This window comes from Anser cygnoides, chromosome 24, assembly GCF_040182565.1.
Source record: "Anser cygnoides isolate HZ-2024a breed goose chromosome 24, Taihu_goose_T2T_genome, whole genome shotgun sequence".
NCBI classification, from domain to species: domain Eukaryota; kingdom Metazoa; phylum Chordata; class Aves; order Anseriformes; family Anatidae; genus Anser; species Anser cygnoides.
In genome coordinates, this window is record NC_089896.1 from 5,297,450 (window position 1) to 5,318,332 (window position 20,883).

Consider the following 20,883-nt stretch of genomic DNA (forward strand, 5'->3'; position numbering starts at 1 on the left):
GTAGTTATTAACGCAGCGGGGGTTAATTAGCGCAGAGCCCCCAGCTCCGGGGTTAATTTGGCTGCAGCTCCTGCCTGGATCTGAGCGCTACGGATGGACACAGCTGCTGCCCGCAGCCTGCTGGGTGATGCGCCGTGCTGTGCCATGCCATGCCTTTCTGTGCCATGCCATGCCGTGCCATGCCGTGCTGTGCTGTGCTGTGCCATGCCATGTCGTGCCGTGCCGTGCCATGCCATGCCTTTCTGTGCCATGCCATGTTGTGCCGTGCTGTGCCACGCTATGCTGTGCCATGCTATGCTGTGCCATGCCATGCCATGCTGTGCCCTGTCATGCCATGCCATGCCATGCCCTGTCATGCCATGCAGTGCCATGCCATGCCATGCCAGCTGTGTGCTGGGGCCAGGCGCGGCACTCCCAGGGTGGCAGGAAGCTGCGTGCAGATGGGGTGGGGTGTTTTCTTTTCGACAAGGAAAATGTTTTCTTGTTCCCTCTGATGAAGGGCGGGCGAGGCTCTGGATCCGTGCGGCGCGTACAGCAGCTTTTGGATCGGATCAGGTGTCATGCATTTAAGGACTCGCCCGTGCCAAGACTCTCCCCGCGCGCTCCTGCGCTGCTCGGCCGAGCTGCTGTGCGATGCCTTTGGCTTTCGCAGCCCGGCCTGCGGAAATAACGTGCTCGCTCTCCCTTTCAATAGCTCACTTTTCGTTTTTGACTCGTTTTATTATTATTTTTAAAGCATGTGTAGTGCAAACCAAATCACCTACCTCCCGCTGGAGCCGGTCCAGCCCCGTGTTGAACTTGGAAAACCTCCCTGCTTTATTTTTTATTGTAAATGACCGGAGGATGGAGCGGCTCGATGGGACACGGCGGCGTCCAAGCCCGCGCCGCCTCCAGCCCACCCACGCGCGCCGGCTGCTCTCTCGGTGCTTTCTCTTCGTGACGTCCCCCCGTGCACTGCATTTTGCAGTGGGGTGCCCATGCCCTGTCCCAAGTGCTCCCAGTGCATGGCATTGGGATGGTGACAGGGACAGGGCGGTGACAAACCTAAGTGGGGGCTCAGGAACATGGCCGGGGCTGGCATGGCCGCGGCTTTGGGCTGGGGCTGAAGCCGAGGCCAGTGCTGACGGTGTTTTTACTGCTGGGTTTAAACAAGTTCTGCGCTTTACTGACCTCCAACCACAATCGCGGATCCCCCGTGGATCACATATATTGACTTAAAAAATAATTAGCGTCGAAGCGAGCGGGTGCTGCGCCCGCCTGCCAGCCCCATCGTTAATACCGAAAGAGCAGGGGCCGTAAATCAGCCGCAGCCGCGCGAACAAGCCCGTGGCTGTGAGCGCAGGGGAGCGCACGGCTGCAGCAGTCTGCGAGCGGGGCCGTGCCGGGGGCTCGGACACGGGGCCGGGAAGCAAAAGCAGAGAAGGTGCCGGGATTGCACCGCCGCTGCCGGATCCGGCCCCCGTGCCGCACGCCCCTGCCCTCTGCTCGGCGAGCACAAGGCGCAGCCTGTTCCTGGCGCGGCGGGGGCTGCGCGCCCCCAGCCCTGGCGCTGCTGTGAGAACAAGGTGACATTTCTTGTCTCGTTTCTCGTGCTCTAAGTGTGAGATTTTTTTTTTCTTTTTCTTTTTTTTTTTTTTTTCCTCCGGTGCTTTCATTGCGTGCCAGGGGTTTTTAACACGTCTGCTCGCGCGGTGCCAGGGGAGCAGACACTTGCACAGCTAGCGCGGCGGCGGCGCGCTCTGAAGCCGTGCCAGGGGTCTCCGCGCCGGGCCGGCCGCGCACCCGCTGCTCCGGAGCCCGCTCCCCACTGCCAGCCCCTTGGGAGGGACAGCACGGCTTGGCTGAGCCCCCTGAACGCACCCCCTTTATAAACTCTCCGGCCCCATCTGCTCCTGCTGGGCTTGTTTTTCCTGGCCGGGGAGGTTGTGCTCCAACTACTGTACGGCGCGGGGACGGGCAGGGGATGGTGGCCTCATCCTGTGGTGCTCGGGGGGCAGGAAGGGCTGTGCCACGGACCTGCAGAGCCCCCAGCACATCTCCCCTTCTCCAGGTGGGAAAAACAAGCCCCCTGTGCCATCCCTGCCGGCCGCAGACAATTTTCTCCTGAACCGCTGGCCCTGCAGGATTTTTGGCTCCTTGGCAAGCCAGCCAGCTCGCGGCGGTGTCTTCAAGGATGGACACATCACAGGGCTGTTAAGAGTGATGAATTACTTAACGCAGGAGATCTCAGGCATGAAAGAGCCTCTTCGTAGCCATGCTGTGCACACTTGATCCATCATAGGAAACTCCAGACATTGCCAGTTTATGAAGTCACTGCCCGGGGCTACCACCTATCTCAGGGACTCCAGCGGCCAGTGCCTGCCTTAAGCCACCTGCGGGGTCCCAGGCCAGGTCTGCAGCCCTGCAGCCCCCTCGGGAGGACAGGTGAAGCCACCCGGCTGCATTAAAGGAGAGCACGGGCGAGCTAAGCCCTGTCTGGAGGTGATCCATGGCCGCTTATCTCAGCCACGGAGCAGGTCGCCTTGATTTAGCACCCGGCGCGCAGCAAGACCGCAGCCGGAGCCAAAGCAGGCAGATCGCCGTGGCCACCGTCCCCGTCCCCCTTCTCCTTTTGGCTCCAGGTGCTGCTGATGGCTATGGGGTGTCCCAACATCTGCAGCTCCTCCTGCCCCAGCCACCTGGTCGGGATTGTCCCCATCGCCACAGCCCCGACGGCACCCGGCGGCACTCGGGCTGAGCCGTGCCAAGGCGCTGCTCCCGCCGTGCGGGCTGCTCAGAGCAACAGGGAGCATCCCGCGAAAGCTCCCGAATCGAGGGGAGGAACAAGTCTGAGCAAAGCCCAAGTGGCAGAAAATAGAGATAGGAAATGAGGGGAAGGGATGGAGTCAGAGCCAGAGGCACGGGGGTCATTCCAGGTAAGGAAAACAAATAAATAGCTGATTCAGGATTTTGTTCTCCTCTTTTATTTAGCAGAAACCGTATTTTTACAGCTGTAGTCCCTTAAAAACGGGATTTTTTTCCCCCTTAAACAGACCCCTGTAAAATAATGCTTCATAAAAATAAGCGTTCCTCTTCTAAACCCTGCAAACAATAAGGCCGGCGAGGCGCTCGCTCGGCGCTGCCGAGGACCCCGGCAGGGTCCTGCTGATGCCCCCAGCCCCAGCAGCACACGAGGCCTCCGCCAACCTGCCAAGCGCTTGCAGCACGGGGAGCAATCCCACGCCAGGGCTCCCTTTACTTAATTTGGTTTAATTATATTTTAGCTTATTTATTTATTTTTCCCCTCCGCGCTGCAGCTTTTTTTTTTTTTCGCTGCTGTTTCAGCAAAAGCGATCCAAGAAATTCCGACCAAATCCCGGCGCGCTGCAGCCCTGTCCCTGCCTCCCTGCCGGGGAGAGGCGAAGGGCTTAATTCTCATTAATAACCACCACGGGTCAATTATTGCGAGGAGGAGGAAAAAAAAAAAAAGCAAAGCTCTTTGGCATCACGTGTTATTTAAGCTTCTGAAAATAAATGTTCTCCGCAAATCAATCTGTTTGCAGCTCCGCACATGGGGCTGGCACAGAACATGTTGCTAGAGGAGAGGTGTATTTATAGAGGGTGTTTATTTTAAATAAACAGGCTCTTAAGGCCGAGGCTGCTGCTCCCAAGTTCCGCAGCCATCCCCGGGGCTTTCCCAGCTGAGGGTCCCATCCTTTGCCCTCTGAGGGAGCTCCTGGTTCTGTGCATGAAGCACCGCAGCTGACCCCGATCGCGGCAAGGTTTGGGCTCCGACCTCACCGTTTGGGGCTGCCAGGAGCTGCCTGGGCAGGCAGGGCTCTGCTTATGGCACAGGATCCGTGCGTTTATCCTGCATCCCCCGGCTGGTGCGTGTCGGGAAGGGGAACGCTTCCAGGGGCGCAGAGAAAGGGAATTTCGGGTGTCCCCACTCCCCCAGGACCCTTCCCAGGGCCCTGGCTGCATGCTCACCACTGAGCCTTATGGGACGAGGGGTGGAAATTGGGCTCGGGTCCCCCCTCACTGCCATTTCGTCCGCAGGAGCGGCGCGGGCCAGGATGCTGCCGGACGCCGCGGTGCTGCTGCTGCTGCTGGTGGTGGTCGGCCTTCGCTCGGCGGCGGGAGGAGGAGCGGCGGGCTACGCGCAAGTGAAGTACATGCAGCCCATGGTGAAGGGGCCCCTGGGACCCCCCTTTCGGGAAGGCAAAGGGCAGTACCTCGGTAAGGGACGCGCTCGGCGGGGAGCTGGGAGGATGGGGGGGATGAGGCTGCCTGTGAGACCGGGGGACTGCAGCATCCCGCAGCATCCTACAGTATCCTGCAGCATCCCATAGCATCCCACAACATCCCACAGCATCCCACAGCATCCCGCAACATCCCACAGTTGCCGGGTGCTCCCCATCACCCCCGAGCCCCAGGGCCGGCACCATCCCAGCGAGTGCTGCCCTGCAGATTGCTCTCTTTCCCCCAGAAAAAGAAATAAGACCAGGGGGTGACAGCATAGAGAGGCTGAGCAAAGCCCTTGCTGGGGCCGGGTGGTTTTCCAGTTCTTGCCCTGCTCGCATCCCTTGGGGTGCACAGTCTTGGGGCTCATGCACGAAGCAGCCCCACAGCCCTCTGCTCTCCTTTTCCTCCTTTTCTGCAAATTTTCCAGTGGCTTTGGGTTTCATGCCCAGGCACGGGAGCCCTGACACTCGCTGCGTCCCTCTCGTTGCTGTTAAACCCAAGCTGTCCCCACAGGGCTTTTTTTCCACTCCTCCACCTATTCTGTTTTCCCTGTCTGCGTTTTGCACCAGCTGGGAAAGGAAAGAGGGCCAAGGCCCAAGCTGGGAGACCCAGCCCAGCACGACGAGGGTGAGAGAGAGTGATTTCCTCCTCCACACGTGTTAAATCAATCCCCACCAGGCAACATGTGCCGCTCGGAGGGGCAGAGGCGCTGAGGTCATTGCTCCGAGCCGCCAGCCCCTCTGCCGCGCTTCCAGCCGAGCTGCAGCCTTTCATAACCGCCGGCCCCGAGCCGCCCTGCCCGCACGCCCTGCTTGAACATCCTGCCTGCACGCCCTGCTTGCACGCCCTGTCTGCACGCCTTGCCTTCACACCCTGCCTGCATGCCCTGTCTGCACGCCTTGCCTGCTTGCACGCCTTGCTTGCACACCCAGCCTGCACACCCTGCCTGCATCCCATGCCTGCACCCCAGAGCCTGCCTGGGGCTCCCTTTGTGCCCTGGTGCCAAAGCTCAGAAGGGTCCATCACAGCCCCAAACCCGGGGGTTATTAGCTTGTGCTAATTACACATCCCCTCTGTAAAATTAAAGGTGTTGAGTGTGGCCAGGTATCTCCGGCGCTTCTTGGCTCCTCTGCCAAGGGAGCCCCCAGCACCTCCCGGAGGTGCCCGCGGCTGTCGTCACACCTGGGCGATATCAGCACATCGAGGAGGGGGCGGACGGGGGGCACCGAGCCCTCTCCTTGGCACCCACACGGTGCTCCCGCTGCTCTCCTGCAGCCAGCACCAGGGCACGGGCAGCGCTATGGGATGGGGCAGGTCCCTGGGGTGCTCAGCAGCTCTGCTGTGGGGGGGCAAGAGTCACGGGGACCCCCCCCCAAAGGCTCGCTGAGACCCAGACCCTCCTGGGAGCTGAAGTCTTGGCTCTGGGAGGAGAAACCGGAGAAGGTTTGGCTGCCGGTGGCTGATTTACTGCTGGGCTGAATGGCTTATCAGGAGTTCAGCTCAGCACATATGTCAGAAAACACACAGCAAAACCTGGAGCCGAGGCATGCTCGGAGCCCCCCCCCCCCCCCCCCCCCCGCTCCCTGCCCCCTTCCCAGCTGTTGTAAAGCTGCTCCCTGAATCCCAGCCAGAGACAAAAACCTTCCAGCGCAGCCTCACCAAAGAGCAGCGTTTCAGCTGCTGATGGGCCGGGATTCAAATATCTTCTCCCTGCTGCTTTTCCTTCTTTTTTTTTTTTTTTTTTCCTCCTACTTCCTATGCGTCTGAGCGGCTCGTGCTGCCGCCGAGCCTGCTGGCCGTAGCGGAGCAGCGAGCACTGACGCAGGGCAGAGCAACCTCACGGGGCGAAGAAGGGCAGACGGCACCCGGGGGGGCTCCCGCTGAGGCTGGTGGCCCCGCTGTAGGATGGAGGAACAGGACCCTAGTGGCCCTCACCCTCCAAAACCCCACGGGGAAAAACGGGCAGGGGGGGCCACACGAAGCCGCCGGGGATGCCGGTGCCTCCCGCATCCCACCCAGCTCCCAGCTCTGCTTAACCTGCCCTTGGCAAAGCAAATCCCCGCTGGCCCCCTGCCCTGCTCGGGGCTCTCAGCTGACTCGCCGCGATGGCGCAGGGCCGTGCCGGGCCCCCGCTGCCCCCCGAGCCGCCGGGACCCCTGCGGCCCCCTGCTGCTGCCCCAGGCTGGTCTGGGGGGCTGGGACCCCTGCCTGGGGGGCCAGAGCCAGCCCCAGGGCTGCAGGCACTGCCTGGTCTGCTGGTGCCATCTAGTGAGAAGGACAGGGCTGCTTTCCTTGGGGTGCCAGACTGATTTTTTCTGACCCCAAACTGGGCTCCTGGCTGTGGGGAGGCAGCTCTGGACAGCTGGCAGCACGGCTGGGTGCTCACCCTGTGCCTGGGCTTCATCGCTTCTTTCCAAACGCATCCCTCCTTTCCAAGCACATCCCTTCTTTCCAAACACATCCATCCTTTCCAAAAGCCGCAGAGAGGTAGAAATGTTTCTTTCCAAGCTCTGCCTGAGCCCATGCAGGTCCTGAGCAAACAGCACCAGTGGCCACATCCCCTCCTCTGCCCATGGGATCGCAGGGCTCTTCGCCCACGTTGCCCCTTTCCTCCCCGTGCCTCAGTTTCCCCCTGCATCCTCCCCAGACTGACCAGTGATTTTCTCTAAGCTGTTTTAAGGCCACTGGGGAAGTCGTAGCCCCATGGGCAGCCCCATTCACCCTCCTGCCCCTGGCCCCACAGAGAGCAGCAGGCTGCTTTGCCTGTCCATCCCCACAGAGCAGGGATGCTAACAGCATTTAAGCAGATAGTTGCGTGGTTGGGTTTATTTTGTCTGGGCTCAGAAGAGCATTCGTGGTTCTTCTGAGCATGAAGGCTGTCCCAAAGGCCCTGCCTCAGCAGTCCCCAGCTCGCTGCCACATGTGGGCCGTGCTCAGTGGGGTGCCCGGGGCTCCCCTGCACCCAGCTGGCCCCGGTGCGGCCGTGAGCCAAGCTGCAAGGGGCACAGCTTTAAAGGAAAAAATGCCATGAGCAGTTTTACGAGGGAAATAGGCCTGAACTGCCAGCAGACAGGCACAGCAGGAGCAGCTGGGGCATCCGGGCCTGCAGCACCTCGGCTCGGGGCACTGGTAGGGTGCTGGATTATTCCTCCGATGGCCGGGTTACTCCTCCCGGTGTATCGAGGTCCCCATGGGGACGAAGGCAGCACCGGGGGCTGCAGGACCCACTGGGCGATGCCCACGCTCCTCGAGAAGCTCCCTGGTGCCAAGGCGAGGGCTCGCGGAGGCCGTGCCTGCCCCTTCCCCTTCCTGCTGCCCCAGCTGGCTCTTTGCGTTAGCATTCAGGGCAGCTTTGTTCATGCTTCGAGGGGAACACATAACCCCATGCTGCTGCCGTGAAAAGCAGAGCTCTGAGACATGCGTCTGTGGTAAGACATGGTCTTTTGAAATAGGATACCGCCGGGGCTGCAATGTCCCAGTTTCTCCCTGCTAACGTCCCCGGTTTGGTTTTCCCGTCTGCTTTTTTGGCCGCCTGCAAGTTGGCAGCTCGCGCCTGGCGTTTTTCTTGCGCTGCCTTGTGTGAGTGTGTGCGCACACTTTTCCCTTCCTTCGCGGGCTCAGCTGCGGAGCCTTGTTCTGATTCCATGCAAAATGACCTAGAAAACTAATTCTTTTCAAACCATTGCAAGAAGAGAAAAAAAAAGGGGGGGGGGGGGAGAGAGGAGGAGAAAACACATTGAAATAATTTTCTGGAGAAAAATTTTTCCAGAATTCAAACCCCAGAAATCTGCTTCAGTGCAACGCTTCACGTCTCCCTTGCCTTCTTTCCCACACCGTTTTCTGGGGTGAGGAGCAGGAGCCTCGCAGAAATCCAGTGGCAGTGTCATGACAGACAAGTATTTCCTTAATCCAGGCTGCCAAGTGACCTCTGTTACAGGGGAGGAGGAGTGGGCCAGGCTTTGATATGTAGATAAGCTGCGAAAATGTTTCCATTACCGAAATTAAAACAAGCAGGCACCAGGCCTGGAGATGGCCAGAGCTAATTGCTGAGCTGGGAAAGGTGAAGCTGCCGCTGGTGCGCTGCGAGCCGTGCCTGCTGCTGCTGCCGTTGTGCTTTACACGTGTCCCAAACCTCCTCCTGTTGATTGAGGAAAGCTGAGGGTGGGCAGGTGATGGTGCTGTGGGCGCTTTGCTCCCCGGGCTGGCTCAGGAGCCCCCTCTGCCTCCTCCAGCAGCGCCAGGCTGGGGCACGCAGCGACCAGTTCAGCTCCGTTCTTCCTTGGGTTTGGTTAAAATTTGCCCGAGGTGTCGAGGCCCCTTCCTGTGCCCTTCACCTTTCTCACCGTAGCCCCGTGTACATACGGCTGCCAAGCCTTTCCTTCGCTTCAAGCTTCCCAAAAGAGAGCTCATCGCATTTAGTGTTTCTCACCCATTCCCCGCCTCACGTGGGAAGCGACACCCTGCCTGGGCTAGCCTCAAAGCGTGATTTATGCTCACGTCTGCGCTTTTAATGCTGAGCTGCGGTGGGCATGTAATCTGGCTCGCCTCGGCTTTGTAGTCTCTCAGCCCATTAGTTTCTTTCTTATATCCGTTTGCAAAAGACCTCTATAAATTCTTTAAATGTCAAGTGGTTACGGCCTGTTCCCAGCTGGGCTGACTCACTTGGATGCAACCGAGGTTGCGTTTCCCTCGCAGCTATTGGCTTTTCCTCCCTCCTCAGCGCTTTTTTCTTTGTAAGTTTTTCTCTACCTCGCTGGACACGGGAGCTGAGCCAGAGAACGCCGCTGGCATGTCTTAACGGCTACACGAATCGCCTCTCTGGTCTCTCGAGTACACGCAAGAGGTTTCTTTTTAATCCCAAAGGAGACAATCGAGCGTAGGTCTCTGGGGCCCTGGCCTCACGGGACGGGGTGGAGGGATTATCTCCAGTCCTGGCATCCTCTGTTGCCAGCTGAGCCCAGGCAGCAGCGGCCCAGTCCCACGCTGCTTTCGAGGCTGCTGGGAAGTGAGGCAGCAGGAGGTTTGAATCCAGCTCCTAAAAAAAAACCCCACAGCAGGTCATCACAAAACAGCGCTGCCAGAGCCGACAGTAATTGCCGGTCTTGTTGACACCCTCTGTGGAGGGACAGATGGAGCAAGGCTTCAATTAGTGCCTTGGGCTCTGGCCAAGGTCTGGCCTCAAGTCTGCTGATGTGGTGGCCCAGGAAGCCACCGTGACCACGTTTAAATAAAACCATTTCTGGAGGAGGGCAGGCTTGCAAGGACCCAGTTGAGGGAAGGCTCCCGCTCTGCGCAGCCATGCACTCGCTGCAAAATAAATGTTAGCCACCGGCCTGCGGGGATTGTTTCCAGCCCCAGCACTGACAGTGGCTGCCTCCAGCACCGCACGCTGCTTGGGGTGGGTGTCACTGCAAAATGAAGGTGCTGCTGGCTGGAGGCACCTGAACCCCGCGGCTTCACGCGTCCTCAGCCTGCCGTTGCCCCCAGTAAAGCTCTGCGGTCTCCTCTCTCCACAGACATGCCGCCGCTGCTGCCGATGGACCTCAAAGGGGAGCCAGGACCTCCAGGGAAGCCCGGACCCCGCGGCCCCCCCGGCCCCCCTGGCTACCCAGGAAAGCCAGGCACGGGGAAGCCGGGCATGCATGGCCAGCCCGGACCTGCTGGGCCCCCCGGCTTCTCGGGCATTGGGAAACCCGGCATCCCAGGACTGCCTGGAAAGGCGGGGATGAAGGGGATGCCTGGAGCCAAGGGTGAACCCGGCATACGAGGAGAGCAAGGACCCAGAGGACTGCCCGGCCCCCCAGGGCTGCCAGGGCCAGCTGGCATCTCGGTCAATGGGAAACCAGGCCCCCAGGGCGGCCCGGGGCTTCCGGGGTTTCGGGGCGAGCCTGGCCCAAAAGGGGAGCCTGGTCCCCGTGGAGAGCGAGGAATGAAGGGTGAAAACGGAGTGGGGAAGCCAGGGCTACCGGGACCACGGGGGAATGGGGGCCCTCCGGGCCCTGCGGGGCCCCCAGGGCCTGTTGGCGTTGGAAAACCCGGCCTCGATGGCCTGCCGGGTGCACCGGGGGAGAAGGGCGACATGGGGCCCCCAGGTGGGCCGGGGGTCAGTGGGGAGCCCGGCCCCGTGGGGCCAAGGGGGCCCCCCGGCATCGATGGGATCGGCATCCCGGGTGCAGCGGGGGTGCCCGGCATACAGGGCCCCATGGGACCGAAGGGAGAACCGGGCATTCGTGGCCTCCCCGGTTTGCCGGGCCCCACGGGCTATGGGAAGCCAGGCTTGCCCGGCCTCAAAGGAGATCGAGGCCAGCCCGGGGTGCCAGGAGCCATCGGCGATAAAGGGGAACCCGGCGTTGATGGCGAGCCAGGTGAGCCAGGCCCTGCAGGTGTCATCGGGCCGCCGGGGCCACCAGGCTCCATGGGCCTGCCAGGCAAGCACGGGCTGCCCGGCTCCAAGGGCGACGTGGGGCCCAGCGGGCCCCCGGGAATGCCAGGGATGCGCGGTGACCAGGGCCCCAACGGCTTCGCAGGGAAGCCGGGAGTGCCAGGAGAAAGGGGTCTGCCCGGCTCACAGGGTCCCCCTGGCCCAACAGGCCCGAAAGGGGAACCGGGCTTCATCGGCCTCCCGGGGGTGCCGGGATTAACGGGCGGCCCTGGGCCAAAAGGGGATGGTGGGATCCCTGGGCAGCCGGGGCTGCGGGGCCCCTCTGGCATCCCAGGCTTGCAGGGACCCGCGGGTCCCATGGGGCCCCAAGGATTGCCAGGGCTCAAAGGGGAGCCTGGGCTCCCTGGGGCTCCCGGCGAGGGGAAGACGGGCGAACCCGGCATGGCCGGCCCCATCGGCCCACCAGGAATGCCAGGAACACCGGGGCTGAACGGGCCGCCGGGCCCACCGGGGCTGCCCGGGCCACCGGGAGCACCGGGGGTATTTGACGAGACGGGCATCGCGGGGCTGCACCTGCCCGACGGAGGCGTGGAGGGCGCCGTGCTGGGGAACGGCAAGCCGGGGAAGCCGCAGTATGGCCGAGGAGAGCTCTCCGCCCGCATCGCGCCGGCCTTCACCGCCATCCTCACCTCTCCATTCCCGGCGTCCGGCATGCCGGTCAAGTTCGACCGGACTTTGTACAACGGGCACAATGGCTACAACCCGGTCACCGGGATATTCACCTGCCCCGTATCCGGCATTTATTACTTTGCCTACCACGTGCATGTCAAAGGGACTAACGTTTGGGTGGCGCTTTATAAGAACAACGTGCCTGCCACCTACACCTACGACGAGTACAAAAAAGGCTACCTGGACCAAGCCTCGGGCAGTGCCGTGCTTGAACTCAAGGAGAACGACCAAGTCTGGGTACAAATGCCCTCGGACCAGGCCAACGGGTTGTACTCCACAGAGTACATCCACTCCTCCTTCTCTGGGTTCCTGCTTTGCCCCACATAACGGCTGTAGGGCACGTTTCCTTTTCACCCACTTTAGCCATAAACTCTTTTTTTTTTTTTTTGATAAAAAAAATTAATACAAAAAGAAAAATCACTGGGAAGAACGCGCAAGCCGTTGTCGCGGGACCTTGCTTCACGCTGTTTGATCCATGAGTCAAGAGGGTAATCAGAAAGGAGACGTCTTTTCTTTCTTTCTTTCTTTTTTAGGGGGATAGAGAAGGGAGGGAGCAACTTCCTCAGTAACGTGTATTTGGAATAAATTTTACCCTAGTGACTGCACATCAAACACAGGAACTCGCTTGGGATGGCAAGGATCTGGCTGTGCAGAACATTGCTCTGCGATCCAGGGACGGGAGTCTGGAAGACCAGACCCTTCTGGCCTATAATTAAGTGCCCTCGTTTCCCATTCTGAGCACTAGTCAAATAAATACAGCTGTTGTAATGGATGGTGTATTTGCTAGTCAATACAGGGGTCCCAGGCACTTCACACAAGTGTATACAGCACCGGAGATCCTTGATGGATTGAGAAATTTCCTTCGCAAACCATCAAATGTCCACGTTTCGGTCTCCCCGATGCCTATTTGTTTAGATTGTGCTTTGAGGGGGCCTGTCTTACTCCAGATTCAGTGTGGTTGGATTTATAAACAGAGAAAGTGGAACACTTTGCATAAGCACCTTCTTATAGTAAGTAAATATTATTTTTTAGCCCTCCCCCTCCCTACCTCCCTCATCATCTTTAGGAATAAAACCATCCAGGCACTGGTATCTGGGAGGATGACAGCCAGCCTGGTCCAGAGCTGATCAGGGAAGCTGGGACCCCTGTGATGGATGAACAACGATCCTCCCTCTTGTGTTAATTCATCTCCTGGCAAGTCCAAGGGCTAGTCCTGTCCCGTACATTTCTTTGCAGTCCAAAGACTTGACCTCATGAGTGTGTCATTCTCTGACGACACGGGGATGGCACAAAAAGCCTGGCTTACAGTGCTGCTGGCCTGGTGTGATGAAAGGTTTAGTTCTGCCTTCTTCCAAGTGCCTCTTACGGACAACCTGCTTTCACTGCCTCACTACTGCAGGATGTGTAAGCTTTCACATTGGTATTTTCCCCCTTCTCCGGGGACCTTTTTATTAAGAACCAGTGATAACTCTAACTTTCCATTCAGTCGTTTTACAACGGTGCTATTACCTACTTAACGATGTTATTTACAAGTCTAGTGCAATATGTATCTGTAAAAGCGCGCCGTTGCGGGTGCCAATCTGTGACAGGTTAAAAAAATTCCCATTTGTCTGTTGTTACCACTTTGTCCCTCCAATGCTTGAAACGTCATCAACCTAAATATGAGCTACGAGGATTTGGGGAAGGAATGCGCGGATTCTGACCACTTGGCTGCTCTGTCCTTTGCTAAAAGGGAGTGATTGAACCCTGCTGCTTTGCGGATTTTCTCATGGTAGAATAGTGATTGCCACCTGCACTTAGAGTGAAGCAATTCTTCTCATCCCAGGCAAGTAGCACGCTGCTGAAGTTAATCCACGAGTTATACTGCGTGTCCCCCTACCAGGGCACATCCCTGAGAAAATGGCAACGATTTGGTCACCAGCTGAGCAACTGTTACCCTCAGATTTTCCTAAAGCCTACTCCATGGCCAAAGAGAAGAGATGTACCAAGAACGGGACTTGGGATTGTTCTCCAGATTTACTGTACAAGATATTTAAACAACTTTTTCTACTTTTTTTCTTTGGTTGTTTTTTGTTTTGTTTTTCTGTAAGCCTGTCCTGTGTTTCTGCCTCTTACCATCCAGGGCTTCCATTTAAAAACACCCCTATCCCGGAAATTAAGAAACACAAAAGTCTAAAATTGAAAGACCAGCACTTGAGCTCCTGCCCTTCTGGGTTTGGCATCCCTCCGTCAGGATGATTTGACTCCACGGAAAGCTGCAAGTTGTGACGTGAGGAAGTTCTCTCAAGTTGAAACGCAGCCCCGGTGCTTCTGATCCCACTGGACGCTTTTAATTCCTGAGAGCAGGGAAGTGCCAGGGCCACTTGGGTCCTGATCCCAGCTGGGACAGGAGCCATGCAAAAAAAGCATCCCTAAAATTAAAAGTGGAAGCTCAATTTCTTCGAGCCCAGCCTTGGGAGGAGGGCTCTGGGACGAAGCCTGTGTCTCCTTTATCGAATTTTCTGTCCTGTGGAGAACAGCAACGAACTGGAGCTGGCGGCACGGGAGACCCGCTGGGGTCTCGCTCCTCCTGCCAGGCAGCTCTGCGGCGGCGGGGCGGCGACGTGCACACTACCTGCAGTAGGGTCCGCAGCTTCCACGTGCTCCCAGGTGCTCTCCGGGGTGGAAGCGTAGCCCTCTTCTTCAACAACGCGATTTATTTATACTGTGCTCTAACCTACGTTCAATCTCGTTTTGTTCTGTGTTGTTTTATTCCAATCTTCTCGTTCTGGCTGGCAAAAAAAGCGGCGACAAAAATACTCGCTGTAACCAAACCGAGTCAGTAACTCGTTCAGTGCTGTAGATATTGTTTTGCATTTCCACTTTCCCTTCACGTGCAGAGCATAAACCATAATCAACCTTTTGCAGCTATATAACCTGTTACATTTACACAGTAATTGAAAGGCAGAGAGATTACATGCACATAGGCTAGAAAAAACGATGCACGGGACGAGGGAGGCTGTTCACTAAACCAGATATCGTCAGGAAGATTTTTTTTTCTGGAGTATTGAGTACGTGATATTCGCCAGCAGAAAGAATTATTTTCTGTCGTGTGTGTGAGCGCATGGGATTTTGGTTTCAATCGCAGTAATAAAAAAAGGTTGGGTTGGATGAAGTATGTCTATTTTTAATTATGAAAACTGCATTACAACATGCATTTTTATATACAAATTCTTACTATTTTTTTTAAATTTGCCTCTAGTATCTTCATTTCTAACCTAGTATATAGAGGTTTTTAGTTTTGTAAATACTTATTACATGCACTGTCTGTCATAGTAAAAGTTGGTTTAAAATGCACTCTTTTTGTGATCAGAAACTGGCCTTGTCTTCAGAACTAAAACTACAGTACTTGATTGTATTGACAAACCATCAATAAAACTTACTGTATAAAAGGTAGGCTCAGCTGTGCCTTTGTCCTGCTTACCTCACCCTCCACTCCTCTGGACAGAAGGCCCCCCAAAAGCTGCACACACAGGGCATAAAAACACCTACGGGGCAGACCCTTTTTGGAAGGGAAGAGAACGAGCTCGCCTAGGCACGAGCCGACAGCTTCCTTACGCTCCCCACGCACTTGCCACCGACTCCCGAGGAGCACGGCCTCACCTGGTCCTGTCCCTGGCACCTCCGACGAACACAAAATCCGTTCACAGCGGTGGTGAGGATTATGTCCTCTCCTAGCAGAGGAAACAGGAACACTGCAGAACAGACTCCAGGCAAATCACGTTTCACACGCACGCTTTCTCTGTACATTTTCCCCAAGTCCAACTTCAGCTAAACGACAAGGATTCTTTAAAACAGCTACAAAACCCTGGTAGAAACATAAATAAAGCCATCTAATTGCCCAGAAGCCTGACCAGCTCTGTTCTCCAGCTCAGGAGGCTGAGGTCAGATGTTCCCCAGGGCAATGTCATGCCTGAAGCCCAGAAACACTACTTCATGACTTTAACGAAAAGACAGGAGCAGTGGCTAAATAACAAAGATAGCTGCATGATTTTATTTCTTTCCAAGAAAGTCAGAGCTGAATGTTTTGGTATGCATTTAAATTCTGGCCTAAAATGAGCTATATTTTTTAAACAGGAAACTCCTGTTTTTCACGAATTCCACACATTCAAAATTATAAAGCTCCTTTAAAGGGAAAATACCTTCTTTTAAATAACTCTGTGAATACATCGACATCTCTGGCAGAAAAATGTGAAAAACCTGACATTTTACACCTCAGATCTGCAGCACAATATACAAAAGACCAAAATTCCACATGTTCTCAGAACAAGATATTCGTTTATACAAGGAAAACCCATTAAAGCATCACACAGAAGACTGGCACTTGAAGGAAGCAGAGTACAGGAAAGACTGGAATGACTATCACGACCAGATTTTCCACACGTGCATGCGGTCTGACACACACAACAGCCATGTGCTGTTATCAGAAGGGAGTGAACTCCATTCGTGTACAACGTTCACTTCCTGGTGTTACAAGAAATACTAGAGAGAGAACACAGAATTACATTGCCACATTCAAATTTACAAACATTTCCATATGACGACTGCTTGCCTCTTTTGTTTTTAATTATTGGAAAATCGTAACCCTTTTCAGACGTGCCGTACACAAGCTGTTATTCCCTTTCTGACCAGCTCCATTTGGCAAAGGTTTTAAACTTGAAACTCTGGAACAACACAGCTTGGCTAGAATATTCTTGCCCCCCAGTACCAGCTTCAATTCCTGAAATTCTTTTAAACTCTGCTAAATTCTCTCCCAATTAACCTGCTTTTCCCTTTATTTTCAGATGATTCTTACACAGTAGAGTTTTAAAGCTATGAGCATTAACTCCTGCTTCCTGCTGAAGTCATTTTTTGTCACTGACTGCAGCAGGAGCAAGAATTCAATCCTTGTGTAACACTAGGTTTCACAACGTACCTCCACCCCCAGATTTAAATAGCAATCTCTTGGTGCTCTGGACATAGGTAGGACAGGATTAAAAATGCAGGGTGCAAGGATTAGGAACTAAGGAAATGGCTGGAGTAGCTGCAGAAATGTGAAAGTCAGCGATACAAGGGAACACAAAATGTAATAAATCAGGACAGCATCAGGCAGATTGCAGAGCACAGGGCACCAAAGGGACAGTAATTAGTTACGCCTTCTTCCAGCGGTAACAATGAGCCTACTGGGATTCTGTCTGCATGCACCAAAGGCAGTTCATAGGATCATAGAATGGCCTGGGTTGAAAAGGACCTTAAAGATTATCTAGTTTCAACCCCCCTGCTCTGGGCAGGGTTGCCAACCACTACAGCAGGCTGCCCAGAGCCGCATCCAGCCTGGCCTTGAATGCCTCCAGGGATGGGGCAGTTCTTAAAATGCCACTAGCTATGCAAAGAAATCCCTTCTCCAATGTCTGGCACTTTTCATTTTGCCTTTAACGAAGCAAAGCTCCCTGTGAGGTCTGTTCTCCCGCATCCTCACTGCACAGTACAGGTGGGAACCGTCCCACCTCGCAGGATATCCTCCAGGCTCTCCCCTGACGTGCTGCTCTGATGGCTCCTACCCACAGCCTTTAGCTGGTCAATAGAGAATGGTTTAGTGTTTCAAGTGGAGTGAGCAAACTGCGAGAGCCACTGCTTGACAGAGCACTAACAACTGAAGTGAAGGCCACGGCGTACAAAGCAAAACTGCAAAAAAGTCAGTGGGTTCAGACACCCACCCAGTAATGACAAAGTGACATAGTGGCAGGAGGGTGGGACAAACAAGAAGCAGAAATCTTATGAAACCTAGATGCTCCTGTACTTCGGAGGAGAGGCACGCCACTGTCCAAGGCGCCACATGCAGCCATTTCCCAGCTAAGCTGGAAGTGAAGGGCACGTCCTGTCTCTTCAAACCCCTGGGCTCACAACATCAGGCGTCTCGCAGAGGGAGGCTCGCTGGCGTCTGCAGAGCCCCAACTTTCTGACCAGAAAAGCAGAGGTGACCACCTACTTTGCCTTCTAACACAAGCTCCCCTCGGGGCTCAGAGCCGTTGGCAGTACAGTTCATACAAGCTATTTGCCAGCTTCTGCGTCTCTTGAAAAGCTTCACAGCTCTGCTCCCAGCTCGGGGGTATCTGTTCTTCACCGTAATAAGCCCCTGCAATGGCTCCTGCCATGGTGGCAATGGTGTCTGTGTCTCCACCCAGAGAGATACAGTAGATGATGGTCCTCTGCAGGTTGCTGTAGTGTTCAGGAATATCTGGGTCCGCTTCCATACAGCGCAAGAAGGAGTAAATTGCAGTAGGGACAGACCGCAAAGCTGCGATACCATTGCCTGTTGAAAAAAACAAAACCACAATTATCTTCAGTGCTGCAGAACACTCTTGTCTTCTTTCCCACAGAAGTACTTTTTCATTGCAACATCCTAACACCCCATTGCCAGTTACTTTCTGTATTAGTATTGCTGATTTTATCACGCCAAAGAGCAAAACTAAGTTTGCACAAGACTCCCCGTGTTCACCAGTACCACTCCCACCCTGGAGACCAGATCAGAGCCACACCAGCACAGGTTGGCAGTACACACCTACTCAATCCCATCCAACATGAACATCTTACAGCCATTAAGACAAGAGGTCTTAGAATATTAAGAAACTTTACTCGAGATAGTTTTTCCTAGTCAGATTTTTTTCCCCACCAATACAGGGAGGGAGTCACTGGGTCAGGACTCAGGGAATTACTGCCTGGAGAGCACACACAGCCTTTCCAGCACACGCAGTGCCTGGCAGGCAGCAGGAGCCAAAGTGGTAGCCTGGGGGAGGACAAATGACCCTGGCTTACTGAGTTGGTCTTGCTTCCAGCTCTTTCCTAATACTTGTAGTAAGAAAGGTATTTACCTAATTCAAACAATACATCATCTTTGGGAACGCTGCTGAGCTCCAAAAATTCTTTTATTTTCTTCAGGCGCCTTGAAAATGGTAAGTCCTCAAATCCCAGCCTGGAAACAAGAGCGCAATGAGGAAGAGAGACTGTGAAAAGCCAGAACAAACCGTACACAGCAGTGTTAGTGCTCCTCACAGCTACTTACGCTCGGGCATCGGTAAGAGACTTATCATCTGCCTCTATGTCTTCCATGTGGCTAATCAGCTGCTCAAGGAAGGTCTCCTTGCTGAGTTCTCCCTGCAGGGCGAGATGCACTGCCAGGGCCTGCAGGATGGCCCCGTTGTAACCCAGGGAGTTGGCATGGGTTAATTCAGCACTGAGCTTCGCAAACTGTGAATGAAAACACATCATTAGCAAAACTGAGAGACCACGGTGGGACTCGCCTGACAACAGGGAGTCGCAGGGCCAGGGTGCCCAAATGAGCCAAGAATCATACCTTCTTTACATCCTGAACATCAGAATAGGCGAGTGAAATGCCTGCCACCCTCATGGCACCGCCATTTCCATAGGAGCCTTTCCCATTAAACTGGGCTCTTGCAGGTTCAAACACATCACTGCACTTGGGGCTCAGGAGCTTCTTAAAGACGTTGACAACAGCCATCCCATAGCCCCTGTTGGGCTCCTTCTTGTATTCCTCAGCAAACCTGCCGCGGTCAAGACAGCAGCAGTTACACAGGTGAGAAACAATACAAGGGATACTCGGTCTGTTACTGAAGTTGCAAAGGGTTGTAAAAGGCACTTTATAGAGTGAATTAATAGCACATGGACAATCCAGTGACAGTCATGGTTCAACTGATTCACTTCTGCATACGAAGAATCTCACTCCCAAAAACTGGTGTGAAAGGAGGAAAGGGTGTATAAACATCATCTTTCACAACCCACTTGTTTCCCTCTCAACTTTGCTTTGAAATAGAAGCAAACTGGAAACACTTCCCTGGGTCACAACCACAAAGAAAGTCTTTTGTTCAAGTTCAATTGAAGTGTTTTCTAAACAAATAAATGTTCTCCCCTAAGTGGAACCAAATGCTGCCAGGGCTGTGGATCCAAAAGGGAAATGGATCATAAACAAGCTGAAGCTGACCTCACTAATATTCACCAACTAAATTAAGGGAAGTACAAACATAAATAGTAACAAATAAACATGAAAGGAAATGCTTCTGAAATGTCTAAGCGTTATCTTTCACAAAGGTGGGTAAATGCACACGCCTGCAATACAGAATGGTAAAACAGCACGTCCCATACTGCTTCGTTTCCAAGCATATTCTGAACTCACATTAAAGCTAATGATGCTGTATGTTCCAGGACAGCGCTAAGCACATAATAAATTACAGGATTACCAATCACTCTTATTTTCTCTCCACAAATTAACAATGACTTTGCCTTAGCCCCTGTCCCCTTTTGCAGAAAATTACAGTGATTGCTTCACTTTAAGAAAGTTTTGCCATTGCTAGTACGTGTCAACACCCTGGCCTCAGAAGCTGGCTGCAGTCCTTACCTCTTGGCCATGTCAACTTCGTCGAACTCTCGCTTGGCCAGCAGAGACTGCACCACAGACCTGCTCATGGCCGTGTCGTCTGTGTACGAAAGCGTTTCTAAAATAGAAGGTCAAAACATAACATGACCGTCCAAGGGCAAGCTCCTGTCCTTCTCAGCTCTTCCCTACTCTCCAAGGACCCCCTATCCGTATAGTTGGAGTTAAAAACTACCAGAAGACCTACAGCAACTCACGCTCACTGGCCAAGACCATTAGAGCAACAAGGCACAGAGCATGAGGGATGCAATCACAGCAAGAATGAGACAAAAAGCATTACAAGGCAAATAAGAGCCAAGACAAAATGTTTGATATTTCACAGGCACAGATGGACAAGTCAGAGATGCCTCTTTTTCTTCTGGGAGTTTACAGCATGCACTGACAAGCAGAGAAGAGGAAGCAATGCTGCATTTAAGGTACACAGCAATAAAATTGTGCTACTGAGGCGAGGCGATGCTCCTGCACCCCAGTTTCGCTTGAGCAGCGGCTGAGGGCCCTCAGCATCACCTCCACGCCCGCCATGGGGGCAGGGGCCAGGACACGGCCGTGGGGAGCTGGGAAAAGGGGGGGACCCCAGCCCCAAAAGGGGGAACCCCAACCCCAACGGGGGGACCCCAGCCCCACAGCACCGGGATCCTGCACCCGGGCAGGGTCGGGGGATCCCCGGCTCCTCGCGGTTGGGGTCTGCCCGGTGAGAGGGGGTCTCAGGGGGCTCCCGGTGCCGCTCCCCTCCCGAGGGCCCCGCCGTTCCGCCCACCTCTGCGGGCGCTGCCGGGCGGTTCTCCCTCACCGGCCGGCCCGGGCGCCGGTTCCAAGCCGCGGAGGAAGCGCAGCAAGTCGGGCAGCTTCACGACGCTCCTGCCCTCGAAGACGGCGCCCAGGCAATCGCCCAGCAGCGCCCCGGCCAAGCAGCCCCGGAACCGGGCGGGACCGGGCCGAGGCCGGGCCGCCACCGGCGACCGCCCCGAGCCCGAGCCCGAGCCCGAGCCCGGTCCCGACCCGGAGCCCGCCGCCGCCGCCATTTTGTCCCGCACCGCCCCGCCGCCGGCACCAGCGGCCCCTGGCGGCCCGGAGGGGAGCG

General features: G+C 55.3%; 2 protein-coding genes across 3 annotated transcripts in view; one reads left to right on the forward strand and one right to left on the reverse strand.

Moving 5' to 3' along the window:
- The window catches only part of COL8A2 (collagen type VIII alpha 2 chain), a 33,453-nt gene extending 18,687 nt beyond the window's left edge, over positions 1-14,766 (forward strand). The window contains exons 2-3 of the mRNA XM_048052697.2: positions 4,039-4,218; positions 9,741-14,766. Coding sequence (XP_047908654.2) covers positions 4,056-4,218; positions 9,741-11,662 — 2,085 coding nt within the window. The 5' untranslated portion in view covers positions 4,039-4,055 and the 3' untranslated portion in view covers positions 11,663-14,766. The remainder of the gene's footprint in view (positions 1-4,038; positions 4,219-9,740) is intronic.
- A 575-nt stretch (positions 14,767-15,341) lies between these two features.
- On the reverse strand, positions 15,342-20,851 carry ADPRS (ADP-ribosylserine hydrolase). 2 transcript variants are annotated; one of them, XM_048052728.2, is made up of 6 exons: positions 20,593-20,851; positions 19,767-19,863; positions 18,708-18,915; positions 18,417-18,601; positions 18,226-18,326; positions 15,342-17,666 (listed from the first exon to the last, which is right to left on the reverse strand). In XM_048052728.2, the coding sequence occupies exons 1-6, from the start codon at positions 20,822-20,824 to the stop codon at positions 17,374-17,376; spliced, it is 1,116 nt and encodes a 371-aa protein (XP_047908685.2). In that variant the 5' UTR covers positions 20,825-20,851; the 3' UTR covers positions 15,342-17,373. The 2 variants fall into 2 exon arrangements, with proteins under 2 accessions (XP_047908685.2, XP_047908683.2); XM_048052726.2 differs by having other exon boundaries at positions 20,560-20,849.
- Between the last annotated feature and the right edge of the window lie 32 nt (positions 20,852-20,883).

Coding starts and splice junctions, on each gene's coding strand:
- ADPRS (XM_048052726.2), bottom strand. CDS start 20,824: ATGGCGGCGGCGGCGGGCTCCGGGTCGGGACCGGGCTCGGGCTCGGGC. Junction 19,864..20,559: donor GCCCGGCAGCGCCCGCAGAG/GTGGGCGGAACG, acceptor CTTCTATTTTAG/AAACGCTTTCGTACACAGAC. Junction 17,667..18,225: donor TGATGTATTGTTTGAATTAG/GTAAATACCTTT, acceptor TTTTTTCAACAG/GCAATGGTATCGCAGCTTTG.